This window comes from Rana temporaria, chromosome 2 (assembly GCF_905171775.1).
Source record: "Rana temporaria chromosome 2, aRanTem1.1, whole genome shotgun sequence".
Classification (NCBI taxonomy): Eukaryota; Metazoa; Chordata; class Amphibia; order Anura; family Ranidae; genus Rana; species Rana temporaria.
Window position 1 is genome coordinate 244,343,441 of NC_053490.1, and position 15,109 is coordinate 244,358,549.

The 15,109-nt window shown below is 41.7% G+C and overlaps 1 protein-coding gene across 2 annotated transcripts in view; it reads right to left on the minus strand.

The window, feature by feature from the left end:
- The window catches only part of CASTOR2 (cytosolic arginine sensor for mTORC1 subunit 2), a 201,571-nt gene that overhangs the window by 97,234 nt on the left and 89,228 nt on the right, over positions 1-15,109 (minus strand). For both annotated transcript variants that reach the window (XR_005746964.1, XM_040336736.1), the window contains exon 2: positions 5,927-5,997. Coding sequence is in view for 1 of the 2 variants with exons in the window: in XM_040336736.1 (XP_040192670.1) it covers positions 5,927-5,997 (71 nt within the window). In the remaining variant the exon portion in view is untranslated. The remainder of the gene's footprint in view (positions 1-5,926; positions 5,998-15,109) is intronic.

Sequence of the window (15,109 nt, forward strand, 5' to 3'; positions counted from 1 at the left end):
TGAAGCTTATCAATTCTTAAATGTGATGACTGCATTCGTTTTATTTTTTAGCCTTTCTTTCCTTATTTTTATCTGGTGATCTAGCCAGGAAGTCTTGTTTTCCAACAGAACAAGTCATCCTACAGATGTAGCGGTTAAAGGGATGAGACAAACCTTTTACCACAATGATCAGCTTGTATTTATTCATGTAAAACCTTTATTCTGAAGGAAAAAAACTTTTGCTGAAACTGTGGCGTGAGCTACCATTTGGCTTCAATTTGTTAGTGTATCTAAATCTGCTAGTCCATCCAACACTCCCCAGACTGACAATGTTGCTGTCCAAAAGGTGCCCCATGTGCTCCCTAATCCAGAGTGGAGGCGTACTAATACAGGGGGTGTGTTACTGGCAAGATCCAGAACTGAAAAAAAGAGGGTGGGGGGGGGGGGGGGGAACGAATACAGCCACCACATCTAATGATTGGCAAGCTGCAATATATTCAATTTTTGGTTTTGGATTGAAGACCAATTTAAAATCATTGCTACCTGTATGGAGATTGCATGTTTTTCCTGTGCTTGGGTTGGTTTACTCCAGTGCACTGCCACACTCCAAAGGCATACCGGTAGGTTAGAGGACACCTGTCTAAATTGTCCCTAGTAGCGTATATATGCATGTGAGATAGGGAACTTCGATTGTAAGCTTCTTGTGGGAAAGGACTCGTATGTATAATATTTGTAAATTGCTGGGCAAACTGTCAGCTCTATAAAAATACATGTAATGTTAAAACTGTCTGGATACAAAAGAAAAAGAAGTAAATAAAAAAAATAAAAAAAAAATGTATATTATATATATATATATATATATATATATATATATATATATATATATATATATATATATATATATATATATATATATATATACACATACACACACACATACATATATACACACACACACACACACACACACCGGTATATAAACTATATATCTATATTTGCATTTATCCCACTAGATGGCGCCCTGTGCGACTGTGCAGCCTACACATACTGCACCCACTTCTGTACAGCTGCAGTTTCTGACACCCAAGCTCACCTTTTCACACGCTCTCCACATATGCTTCAGTTTCTTCCTTAGCCAAGATGACCATTTATAAATAACAACTTTTTTTTATTTTATTTTTTTAACTAGGTTTTTAGAATGCAGATTTTTATTTAAAGCCACCAAACCCCAACTTCTTACTGTATTTTGATGAACTCGTAAGACCAGCAAGCCCTAAAGCTGCAGATTCTTCACCAAGGAGGTCGGATGGCTTAAATTTTACTGGCACATGAAGAACAGAGTAGCATGTGATAACCTGCAAATCCCAATTACCTGCAATTGAAAGGATTTTACAGAAAAGTTTTCTGCAGAAAGATGATTAATGATGATGTAATCCCTCAACAGAAAAGGATTAGTGCAAATAACTACACAGCAGATGATTCCTTCTTTCATCAAGTTAAATTCAGAGAATTATACTGCACAAGTGAACTGGAGTGCCGTCTGCTAATTCTTTATGTCCTGCAGTGATTTTGTGATTTCATCTGTGCTCACATCTACCTATTTTTTTTTTTTCCGCTTTAAAACACAAAGCATGAATTTAGAAAATAAAATCTAAAAATTTAAAAATGTTTTGCTATATTACATATTAAAAAAAAAAATATATATTGATTGGTTTGTGCAAAAGGTATTGTGTCCACAAACTATGGGATAGGCTATGAGAAGATTGCCAAGACCCTGAAACTGAGCTGCAGCGCGGTAGTCAAGACCACACAGCGGTTTAACAGGACAGGTTCCACTCAGGACAGACCTCGCCATGGTCGGCCAAAGAAGTTGAGCACACATGCTCAGCGTGGTACTCAGAGGTTGTCTTTGGGAAATAGATGTATGAGTGCTGCCAGCATTGCTGCGGAGGTTGAAGGGGTCAGCCTGTCAGTGCTCAGACCATATGCCGCACACTGCATCAAATTGGTCTGCATGGCTGTCTTTTTAGAAGGAAGCCTCTTCTAAAGATAATGTGCAAGAAAGCCTGCTAAAAGTTTGCTGAAAACAAGCAGACTACGGACATGGATTACTGGAACCATGTCCTGTGGTCTGATGAGACCAAGCTAAACTTATTTGGTTCAGATGGTGTAAAGCGTGTGTGGCGACAACCAGGTGAGGAGTACAAAGACAAGTGTACCAACAGTCAAGCATGGTGGTGGGAGTGTCATGGTCTGGGGCTGCATGAGTGTTGTCGGCACTGGGGAGCTACAGTTCATTGAGGGAACCATGAATGCCAACCTTTACTGTGACATACTGAAGCAGAGCATGATCCCCTCCCTTTGGAGACTGGGCCACAGGGCAGTATTCCAACATAACGACCCCAAACACACCTCCAAGACGACCACTGCTTTGCCAAAGAAGTTGAGGGTAAAGGTGATGGATTGGCCAAGCATGCCTCCAGACCTAAACCCTATTGAGCATCTGTGGGGCATCCTCATATGGACGGAGGAGGAGCGCAAGGTCTCTAACATCCACCAGCTCTGTGATGTCGTCATGGAGGAGTGGAAGAGGACTCCAGTGGCATCCTGTAAAGATCTGGTGAACTCCATGCCCAAGAGGGTTTAGGCAGTGCTGGAAAATGATGGCGGGCACACAAAATATTGACACTTTGGGCCCAATTTTCACTTAGGGGTGCACTTACTTTTGTTGCCAGCGGCTTAGACATTATTGTCTGTGTGTTGAGTTATTTTGAAGGGACAGCAAATTTCCACTGTTATACAAGCTGTACAATCACTACTTTACATTGTAGAAAAGTGTCATTTCTTCAGTGTTGTCACATGAAAAGATATAATAAAATATTTCCAAAAATGTGAGGGGTGTACTCACTTTTGTGATATACTGTATATAGATAGATAGATAGATAGATAGATAGATAGATAGATAGATAGATAGATCTATCTAAGAGATCTCTTGCATGACCTGTAAGCAACACTGATGGTGATTACAGCTCCAACTGCTCATTAATACCTACACCAAAGAAGCTCACAATGAAGGAGCCACCAGATAAATTATGATTTCAGAATTATGGTCTATTGTAGTTCCAGGTGGTAAACAATATTTTGCTCTTGAAATATAAATAGCTCTATTCTACAGAAGAGACCTCTGAGCAAGGAGTAATATTAACCGCCCACACTGGCTCTCTAAAAAAGATAAAAGCCCTTTTCATAGAGAAACAAATGTGCAGGATTTTTAAAATTGCCTGACATTTTGGATTCAAGGATAAGGCAGAGCACAAATATACAATTTCCCTGTCCTGACATACAAGAAAACTTGTTTTGTTGGGTATTTCCCCTCAGTTCCTCTCCCAGTTTCAGAAAATGAAGCGAGTCTTAGAAATATGGGCAAAACTGCAATAAATCATGAAAAGGTTCTTTCCTTGCTGCAGCATGAACACTTTAACACAACAAAGCACACCTCTTGGCACACTGCATAGCAAACAAAAAAACATAATTTTTTTTCTTTTACCATAAACAGCGAAACAAAGCAACAAACAACTCCACTCAAAATAATTGGCAATACACGGTACTTTTCATATTGCAGAACTCAAGCCTTAACCACATAACTACAATATTAAAGTAGCAATAAACATTTGTAGGTTTTCTTTCCTTTATTTTATCCTGGTGATCCTCCCAATAAGTCTGTTTTGCAGCAGAACAAGCTGTTCTGCAGATGTATCCGTTACAGGCCTGAGACAATGCATTACCATTGACATGGGTGCTTACAATGATCAGTAGTATTTATGTAAAATCTTTATCCAAAAAGGAAACAAAGGTGTTTGCTGTAACTGTGTTTAAAATATTAACTGGAGTTTGGCTTCAATTTGTAAGTATAACTAAATCTGCTAGCCCATCGAACACTCCCCTTCCCCCAGACTGACAACGCTGCTGTCCAAAAGGTGCCCCCTGTGCTCCTCCATACAAAGTGGGAGCACCCTAATACAGGTGTATTACTGGCCAGACCACCAGGTTAAAACAGAAGGTAAAAGCCCAAAAAAGAAAACAAACAGTCAATATTTTACAATATATTGCATTTTTGGTCTTGGGTTTAATACTGCTTTAGCTCATATGGCCATTCTATATCTTATTAGTTGTAGATCCTAGATCCCATTAAAAAAATCCTCATTAGCAGAGTAAATGTTTAACATTTTTAACAGTATACCTATGGCCAGACAATAGAACTTTCAAACATTTACACATTATTAACCAACCATTAAAACAAGCCCACACTGACCTCTGTAGCTGTAAGCACTGTGGGGCGATCAATCTCTAAAGTTCTCAACAGAAGCTATTCCGTTTCAAATTTTGCTTCATGCAATGATACACCTCCCTTAAGCTGGTCATACACGATACAATCTGATTGTAAAATCTCTGTACATTCTCCTTTAAGATTTAACAAAACTATGTAATATGAGGACAAACCTAAATAATCCATTAAATTTGTATCAAATCTGACACTACATAGTTGATGGTGAATCTAAAGAAAATTGTACAATCAGAACACCTAATATACTGTCAGCCTCAGATCCCAGTCAGTACAGACTGGCCACTTTGTGATTCAGTGGAATCTACAGATGGCTTAAAGTAGAAGGCTATGCGATAGCCAACCTGTTAAAGCCTGTTAAAGCCTAAGGCATGATGCTGCTCTGTCCCTGGCTTAAAGTGGAGTTTCCATCCCAATTTTTTTTTTCATTATTGTGCTCATTAGACCTAAAAAAGTAAAAAAAAAAAAAAATATGTTTTTTACTCATCTGGAAATGCCTGTTGCTATGCGGTCCCACTAAATCTGCCTTTGAAATCACCTATGATTCTGACATCATCTCCCTCTAATGCTCTTGGGAAATGTGTGTCATTTCCCAGGATGCAATGCGCTACCTAATTATCACTCCCCATCCAAGACTTCCAGGAAGTAAGTGCTTGTAGGCTTCACAATGCCCACAAGCAAAATGACAACAGGGTGGACATAGTTTTATAAACTATCTTTTTTGAATATCTATGCGGATCGGCGGCGGATTGTAAAATAGTAAGTGACCGGATTTATATTATAAAAAAGCAGGATGAAAGGACATACATTTAAAAAATGCTAATTGTGGTTGGAACTCCGCTTTAAACACTGCTGAATCTCAAATCGATAGTAATGGGAGCAACATTTTGCTGCATCAGCCACAGAGGGATCTATCCCATAGGAACAAATAGGTGGCCAATCACAAAGCACTTCGCAAAAATGTGCAGTAGGGAGCCAGCTGTGAAGCCGTAAGGCCGAGGTGGCACTGGCAGCACCCAAAAGCGGTTTGACAAATTGGCTTGGGTGAGGACACCGCTGGATTAGTGGACAGGTAAGTGTCCCAATAGTAAAAGTTAGCAATTACAGTATTTCTGCACAAAAACATTTCAGATTTTACTTGGGTAATTATTGTAAAAATGCAATATATCAAGTCTGGCCTACAATTGATTTTTTTTTTCCCATTAACTTACATGAGCGACGTTGAGAATTCCCATGGGAGGCGCTCATGTGCTCAGGTCAGACTTGCTGATTTGCTACCACGGCACGTGCGTATACTATACTTTACCGTCTCCTAATCCTCTGGCCTCTGCTGCGGTTATTCAGCCCCCACGACAATACAGGATGACTAAACATCAAAGGCTTATACCTTACATTTTTCCTTTAAGAGCCAGAAGACTTTGATTTTATTTCATGGAATTCACATTTTCAAATGATTCACATTCCATATGTGAAACCATTTCTAAGTCGCAAAGCTGTGGTGGAAACTAGTTTTAAGTTAAAGCCATTTTAGCCCGTTTATTCCCAGCACACGTACACAGTTCAAGCAAGGGTCACCAAGCAAAGAAATGGATTTCTCAATCTTACCTAAAAAGCCTTCTTCATCAACTATGATAGTATAGTCCTCCGGAGTTTCTGTAAGACTGAAGAACTTGCACCTGAGAAAAAGAATAAATAAATTATGGATTTGTGTCTATAGGACAATTTGAACAAACAGTTGTGTCTATATGGTACTAGTTCCTTACAGCAAAGGCAGACTTAAATAGCCAAGCTCCAGTTCCAGATGTGCAGAATAGTAGGACCCTCTCTGGCCACGGTGGTTCCTGCTGCTGACACCTACACATCACTTATTGTATCCTGCATGGACTAGGAGTTAGCAGGAGGAACCACAGCATTCGATACGGAGAACCTGCTCATCAAGGACATCTGCAGACAGGTAAATGCAGCATGCTTTCAGAGGGATTCAACTTGCTTTTGTAATGTCCAAGCTTGATTCCCCTATCAACACAGTCAGTGTTGATGGGGGAATCCCCCCGCAGAGCTATTGTGCTCTCCCAGCAGGGGGACAGTCCCCTTCGGGAGAACGCAGTGATTATTGCTAGCGGCTAAATCTCAGTAAACAAAACATTTTTTATTAATGTAAACCCGGAGAGTTGAGTTGATGCCAAAGAGCTTGATTTTGGTCTCATCTGACCACAACACTTTCACCTAGTTCTCCTCTGAATCATTCAGGTGTTCATTAGCAAACTCCAGACGGGTCTGTACATGGGCTCTCTTGAGCAGGGGACCTTTTTGGGCAGGATTTCAGTCCTACGCGGCGTAGTGTGTTACCAATTGTTTTCTTGGCGACTATGGTCCCATCTGCCTTGAGATCATTGACAAGATTCTCCTATGTAGTTCTGAGCTGATTTCTCACCATTCTCATGATCATCGAAACACCACAAGGTGAGATCTTCCATGGAGCCCCAAATCGAGGAATATCTGGCAAGTACTGGCTGTGTGGTACATGCGACAACAATCTCCTGTATTCTTCATATGTCTGGGCTATGGAGTGGAGTGGCAAGACGGAAGCCTTTTCTTACAAAGAAAAACATCCAAGTCTGGCTAAATTTTGCAAAAACACATCTGAAGTCTCCCAAAAATATGTGGGAAAATGTGTTGTGGTCTGATGAAACCAAGGTTGAACTTTTTGGCCATAATTCCAAAAGATATATGTTTGGCGCAAAAACAACACTGCACATCACCAAAAGAACACTATACCACAATATACAAGGCCAGTCACAACATCACCAACCTCATCTGCAGATATTGACAAAATCGTCCCCTCCACTCCTCCCAGGATCTCCTGCTCTCTAGCTCCCTTGTTACCCTCCTCCCATGTTCGACTTCAGGACTTCTCCAGAGCCTCTCCCATCCTCTGGAACTCCTTGCCACAGTATGTCCGATTAGCCCCTACCCTGTCCATCTTTAGGAAATCACATCCCACACCCACCTAACAACTGTCCAAGCCACCCCAATCGAATGATTCTCTGCAGCTATGACCTTTTGTACCACCACCCCCTCCCTTTAGAACATAAGCTCTATGAACAGGGCCCTCCTGTACCTTCTGTATTGACCTGTGCTGTCCCCCCTATACATTGTAAAGCGCTGCGTAAACTGTTGTCGCTATATAAATTGTGTATAATAATATCCACAGTGAAGCATGGTGGTGGCAGCATCATGCTTTGGGGCCGTTTTTCTTCAGCTGGAACAGGGGCCTTTATTTAAGGTAGAGGGAATTATGAACAGTTCCAAATACCAGTCAATATTGGCACTAAACCTTCAGGCTGGGTTCACACCTATGCGAACTGAATGCAGATTTCTCCGCATCCAATTCATATGACAGGAGATTGTGATCATCTCTCTATGGAGCTGGTTCACACATCTGTGTTGTGGCTGTGTGCGTCTTTGGCTCCGTTTCAGGGTCGAATTCAGGCAAAAATTTGGTCCCGATTTGCCCCTGAAACAGAAAACAGGGTTGCACCAGACCCCTGCTGCAAAACGCATATGTCCGAGGTGTGAACCCAGCCTCAGGCTTCTGCTAGAAAGGTGAAGAGGAAGTTCATCTTTCAGCATGACAACGACCCAAAGCATACATCCAAATCAACAAAGAAATGGCTTCACCAAAAGAAGATTAAAGGTTTTGGAATGGCCCAGCCAGAGCTCAGACCTGAATTCTATTGAAAATCTGTGGGGTGATCTGAAGAGGGCTGTGCACATGAGATGTCCTCACAATCTGACAGGTTTGGAGTGTTTTTGCAAAGAAGAATGGACGAATATTGCAACGTCAAGATGTGCCATGCTGAGAGACTCATACCCAAAAAGACTGAGTGCTGTAATAAAATCAAAAAGGTGCTTCTACAAAGTATTAGGTTTAATGCCGCGTACACACGATCGGAATTTCCGACAATAAATGTTCGACAACAAAAATTTGAGAATCAAGCAGAAGAGTCGCACTGCCTGTTGAACTTTATTTTTCTCGGCTCGTCGCAAGTCTTGTACGTCACCGCGTTCTTGACGTTCTGAACTTCCGACAACATTTGTGTGACCGTGTGTATGCAAGACAAGTTTGAGCCGACATCCGTCTGAAAAAAATCCACGGTTTTGTTGTCGGAAATGTCCGATCGTGTGTGCGCGGCATATGGGTGTGCACACTTATGCAACTATATTCATTTTTACTTCCCTCCACCTAAAAGATTTTAGTTTGTTGTTTAACGGAGTTGTGAAGTTTATAGGTCACATTAAAGGTGGAAAAAGTTCTGAAATGATTTATCTTTGTCTAATTTTTACATCACAGAAACCTGAAATTTTAACAGGGGTGTGTAGACTTTTTATATCCAATGTACTTTCCCATCTATTCACTAATGTTAGCAGCATAAGAATTAAAAATAGTCAAAATGTTGATGGAGAGAGTGAAGTTCTATAGTCTATTGTTCTCTTTGCTTTGATATGTTTGCTGTCATTAAGCCAAGATTAACAGAGAGATACAGAAGGTCCTCAAAAATGGAAAGTTGTAAATGCCTATGAGTCTGGTAAGGGATTTAAACGGTTTCCAAATTGTTTGAAATCAATCTTTTCAATGTAAGAAAAACGTGACAGATTTCAAACAACTGCTAATTCAGGACTGGCCGGTCAAGCAAATTCAACCCAAGAGCCGATTGCTTGATATCAAAAGTCTCCAAAAAACCCACAATTTAATCACATCGGGTAACTCTCACAACAGTCGGGCTCAAAGTACATGCATCTACCATCATAAAAAGATTGCATCCATTCAACCTACATGAGAGGTGTGTTAGGAAAAGCCTTAAAAAGTCCAAAAAAAGAGCAGAGCAAAAAGTTTCCCATTAAATATAGGAAAAGACCTGGCCTTCAGAACATTCTGATGAAATCTGATCAAAGAAAGATGTTTTGCCAAAAATAGAAGATCGTATTTTGGGAGACAACTTATAACAGCTGTAAAGCATGATGGTGGAAATATTAAACGTTTCGGGTTACTTTGCTGGTCCAGGTCCATCAAACCAACTATATATTTTGCATCATATCAGGGTGCTTTCTTAGAATGTGAGGTCGTCTCTCCAAAGGTTGAAGTTGAACCAGAAATTAGTCTTTTAACTTGACTATGGCACTAGTAAATAGCTCAAAATTAAGAATAATGCCTCGTTTCCACTGAGCAGATTGGTTTGGGTCAGTAGAGTTCGGAAGGGTTAGAATGGCCCGGCCTATTCAGGTGAGCGTTTCCACTGCAAGTCGGACCGTCAGGGGCCATACAGGGTTTAGAAAAAATGTGTAGTGTGTCCGCCAATCAGTGGAATGCATTGTAGTTCCGCCCTAACCAAACCGTACCATTTTCTATGGCCCCACATCTGAAGCAGGACCCAGAATGGTGCGGTATGGTTCGGTTGTATGGGCCACTTTCATAATGGAAACACTCAAAATAGCGTACCCTACCGAACCGATCTGCTCAGTGGAAACGAGGCAATAGAGGCCCATGGACTGCCTTCAAAGCCCCGATTTGATTCCCATTGAAATTTTAGAGGGAGGTTTTAGAACAGGCAGTTTATACAATGAAACTCACAAATATCCTACAGCTGAGGCAATTCTGCATGGAGAAGTGGTCAGAGACCAGTGGGCAGCATTTAAAAAGGCCTACAAGAAGTAATTTCTGCTACAAGGGCTATACCAGCCTGTGATGCCAAACATACTTATTTTTCCGCAGTATGCCATATCTAGTTATATTTTTGTTGAATATATAAATGAAAAAGCAAATGCTTATTGTTCTTATTATATCACTTTTATCTATAGCAGAGTTTCTTAACCAGGGTTCTATGGAACATAGGGTTCCTCCAGAGGTTGCTAGATGTTCCTTGAGCAATTCCTGGCTCTCAGACAAATTCCCACTTTAGTTATCTGTAAGTAGGTAATTCTTCCCAGTGACCACAAGTGTAAGGAGCATTCTTCCCTATGACTAGAAAACCAATGTATTATGATTTGTAGATATAGTCATTTTTAGCACGGGTTCCCCGAGACCAGAATGTTATTTCAAGAGATCCTCTGTAGTAAAAAGGTTGAGAAAAGCTGATCTATAGAAAGGGTTTGAATGAAGATCTAATGTTTGCCTGCTCAAATATGTTGAAAAAGTTAATTTCTTTGGGGTGTACCCCAACAGAACTGTTACATCTGGAAAATGTACCATGTATTAAATACTAACTTGTAAATAAAATTATTCAAATAATTAAAAATGACTAGTTAAACCCACTGTAGCCTTCCTTTACAGCGGTCATGTAATGCATACACAGCGCTCATATAAATCAATATATGTGCAATGTTTCCTAATGCTGGACTGTCATACCTAAAGGCTATCTTCACCTTTTCCAATAAAACAGCCTATGTTGTCAAGTGGCCCCAGTAGATATTAAAAAAAATTATGAAAGTTTGTCACAAAGTTACACAGTTTTTTTGTCATACTTGTAGGTCATGGCTGAAAATCTCCCATTTAGCAAACTCCACATTCTATCTTGTTGCTAGGATGTGGAAACCAATTGAATGCTACCTTCCACCATTACAGGATTACCAATGGTTTTCACTTCCTTGCAACAAGAGCAGGACGTGAGGCATGCTCCATTTTTCAGCCAGGTTTCCAGGGTGGCCCAAATAGCCTACAGGTATATCAATAGAATGAATGAACATTTTACAAAGCTACACAGTTTTGTAATATCTACTGGGACCACTACAGTGCATAGCGAAGTTCAACAAAACCCGGCGCCAGGTCGCAATTGTGACTAGAATTAGTGAGCTGGCTCCTGGGACGGCACAGCTGGGGTATCCTGGGTCTCCGTGCGCCCCCACCTCCCCCTCCGCGCAATCGCATGGGGCCGCGCCGGCAATTGAGCCTGCGGCTTTGCGGCCTTCTGCAGGCCTATGGTTCCTTCTGTGATCTGGCGCCATCTTGTGGTGGCCAAGACAACCAGCAATGCTAATGGAGCTTTCCCTGTCTGTTTTCACTGCCATCTCCTTCCCTCTAATTAGAACCCCCAAACATTATATATATTTTTTATTCTAACACCCTAGAGAATATAATGGCGGTCGTTGCAATACTTTGTCACACCGTATTTGCGCAGCGGTCTTACAAGCGCACTTTTTTGGGAAAAATACACGTTTAATTAAAAGATAAGACACCAGTAACGTTAGCCCATATTGTAAAGGATAATGTTACGCCAAGTAAATTGATACCCAACATGTCACGATTCAAAATTGCGTCCACTCATGAAATGGCAACAAACTTTTACCCTTTAAAATCTCCATAGGCGACGTTTAAAAAATTCTACAGGTTGCATGTTTTGAGTTACAGAGGAGGTCTAGGGCTAGAATTATTGCTGTCGCTCTACCAATCGTGGCGATACCTCACGTGTGGTTTGAACACCGCTTTCATTTGCAGGCGCTACTCACGTATATGTTCGCTTCTGCGCGTGAGCTCGGCGGAACAGGGTGCGTTCCTGGTTCCTAGATTCAAAGCCAATTTGTCAAGCCCTGCTGCATAGGCTATGTTCTGGAAAAGGGCAACTTAGGCTTTAACAATGTTTCTAAACTGACTTGCAGAAGAAACCTCAGACTTTTTTTTTTCCTTTCTTTAAAATAATAAAACACCTCATACTTCCTGCTCTGTACAATGGTTTGGCACACAGCAGCCCAAATCCTCCTCTTCTCAGGTCCCCTACTGGCGCAAGCTGCTTGCTCTGTGCTCACTCCAGGTCTATAACTATAACTAGCCTTGCAGGATAAATGTCATTTTTGCATGTGTGCACTATAATCTGTTTTGTACTGTCTTTGGTCTTATAGCAGCACCATCTTAGATATATAGCATTTTTAGGGTGTGCCCCCCCAAGTATGTTTTGCACTCCAGGTCTATGGGACACACAGAATGTGGCTCGGTCCCGTCCCCTGCTCCCTCCTCACTGGCTGTGATTGACAGTTGCGAGTGCCAATAGCCAGAAAAACTTTCACCCTTTACAACCACATTAATGGATAAATATTCAGAGTATGCCTGTTAGTCTTTCAGCAACTTGTCCTCCCTGGCAGCCTTGCAATGTTTGACTGTTAGAAAACATATGCCTTGTTTTTTAATCTTGGCAGCTTGCAGAATGTAGATCACATGTATTATTAGATCAGCAGAACCTTGCCGAGACAAAAAAAACTCAACCCATGATAAAAGCATCAGTGCTGCATGCCTCCCCTCTCCCTCTCCCTCCTTCCACTGTGCACTCAATCATCTCTGTAATGAAAGTGGGAAGAATTGCCATGTTTGGCAGTTCCCCACATTTCTCAGTAAGCTCTTAATCTAGATTTTCACCAATTAAACCATGTAAGCAGTGGCCCAGCTCAGCCACTCAAAAACAGGGTTAGTCAGGCTTTATTGTTTAGGTAAATTTCTAGACCACCGACAACAGGATAACATTGATATATCGGTGACAATGCAGTTAATCAACTGAGGGTGCATTCACACCAGGTCAGGCACATTATGCTCTGTACAACGCATGCGTGCTGGTGTGCATTGTGTAGGGCTACTCGGACGCATTGTTACAACATCACACGCTTTCCTTTTTTTTTTTTTTCACGTTAATTAAAATTGCAAGAAAACAATTAAACTTTATTCAGCAGTGTGTTGACACGTTTGCAAATGTGCAAAAATGCTGAAACACCAACACATGTATGGTGTGAACAGGTCACATAGGGAACTCTTATTTCCTATGTGGGCTTGTGTTGGGCCTGCAGATCATTGCTGCTCAACTCACCTAGTGTGAATAAATCCTTAAGGGAGAAGTAGGGTCGTTCTACTCCTGTGGGTTCACTTAGTTCTGCACTCCTGTTACCCATATTCAGCCAACAGCAGTCTGAAGTCCACTGCCGGCTGACGTCACTCAGTCGGTCCAGGATCTGGAGAAATCTTGATTCAACTGTAATAGGATCCACCCAGTTCCCTGACCTCAATGCTGGCTCAAGATCTCGGTGCGCTGCTGAGAGTCTGAGCTAGCCGCTCCTGCCCCCCTCCACAGCCCAGCGCTCCAGTGAGTGCTGGGGGTGAAGAGCAGAGAGCCGGTGACTGCCAGTCACAGCTCTACGCTCACTAAAGACTGAGAACTGAGTGATCAGCTGTCAATGATAGCTCAGTTCTTTATTTTAGAGGTAATGGGGGACAGATGCACCATCGGACTGATAATTTATACTCATCTAGGTGGATGGCAGTAAGTGTTTGTTTTTCAAAATTCCCACACTTTAGAGTTACCAGTAACGACAATTGGGCAAACATGCATGTTTAGAAAAAAGGCATAATGAGCTAGTATGCAATTACTTACCTTATATTGAAGCCCACGCAGCGATCCTCGTACCCCGCCCTCCGGCCGGCGACATCTCTCCCAGAGTTACTCCGCTGTGATTGGTCAGAGCCGCGATGGCATCACTCCTGCGAATGCGCACAGGAGCCGCAGATAACAGCACACTCACTTCAGTGCGCATGTGCTGATGTCATCGGCAAATACAGGAGATAGCTCCTAAACCGTGCAGGTTTAGGAGATATCCGGGGTAGCAGGTAAGCCTTATTTTAAGCTTACTTGTAGCAAAAAGTGGTTACAACCACTTTAATATCTCACAAAAGATTCTTAGAACACTATGGGTTATCTAAAATCAGCACAACAGCCTGCTTAGTGGCTGGCTTTGTCAGACTGAAAATTTAGACTGAACAGTCAGACAGTGTGCTTTCCTGCCATAAGGAATTCAGTTATGTCATGTAATTTAATAAAAAACGGACAAAAAAAATATAACATATTAATATGCTATATTTCCTGTGAGCTTAACTTGACTGTAACAAAACCCGAGCAGCCTTAATGAGTGATTTCTTCTAGAGTTGTTAAAGTGGAATGTCCAGGGTCAATCTAATGTTCCCGCCCCATTCTAAATCCTATACCAACTACCCTATAGAAGTAAGGTGCTCATACATACCTATTTGGTGCTCAGGTCTGGTCACACGATCGGCTCCCAGCAGCTTCCTTCAAGGGAGAGGAGTGACAGCTGAAAACAGATGCCCTATAGTAAGTGTATGGGTGACATTACTACCTAGGCTTTTTGAAGCCGGCCACAGGGAAGATCACATGATGGGCCAATGCGCCCTGAGAATAGGCAAGTATAAGCCTCTTCCTTCTACAAGGTAGTTAGAATAGGAGTGAGCAGGGGGTGGTAGATGTTGTAAGCTTACTTAGATGGAATTCCACTTTAAAGCGAAGTTCCACCCACTTTAAGTTTCCACACCCGTGTTGGTGATCGCAATTGCGTTATTCAGAAGCTTTTTTTGTTATTGTTTACCTTACTAGTCCATTAAAACGGTTCTCTTCCGCTGTACATGAAGACAGTGAGGTACGTCATATCCAGCCACCCATTGGCTCCTGGGATATGTGTCATCAATACCAGGAGGCAATGGGCAGTCTCCGCTTCTATTTCTATAGCCGCACTTTGCACATAAAAATCGGGAGGTGCATGCTGGGTAGTCAGCTGCACCGTATACCGGAAGAAATACAGAGTGGGCTTCAGGATACCCACACTGAAGATAGGAGCACGCTCGCTGAGGAAAGCATAGTTAGTTTTTTACACAACAATCTAACAAGAAAAACAAAATTTAGCACAAATGCCAAAATGTATTAGAAAAGATGAGACCATTGTGGGGGTGTTTTTTAGTAACCAAAA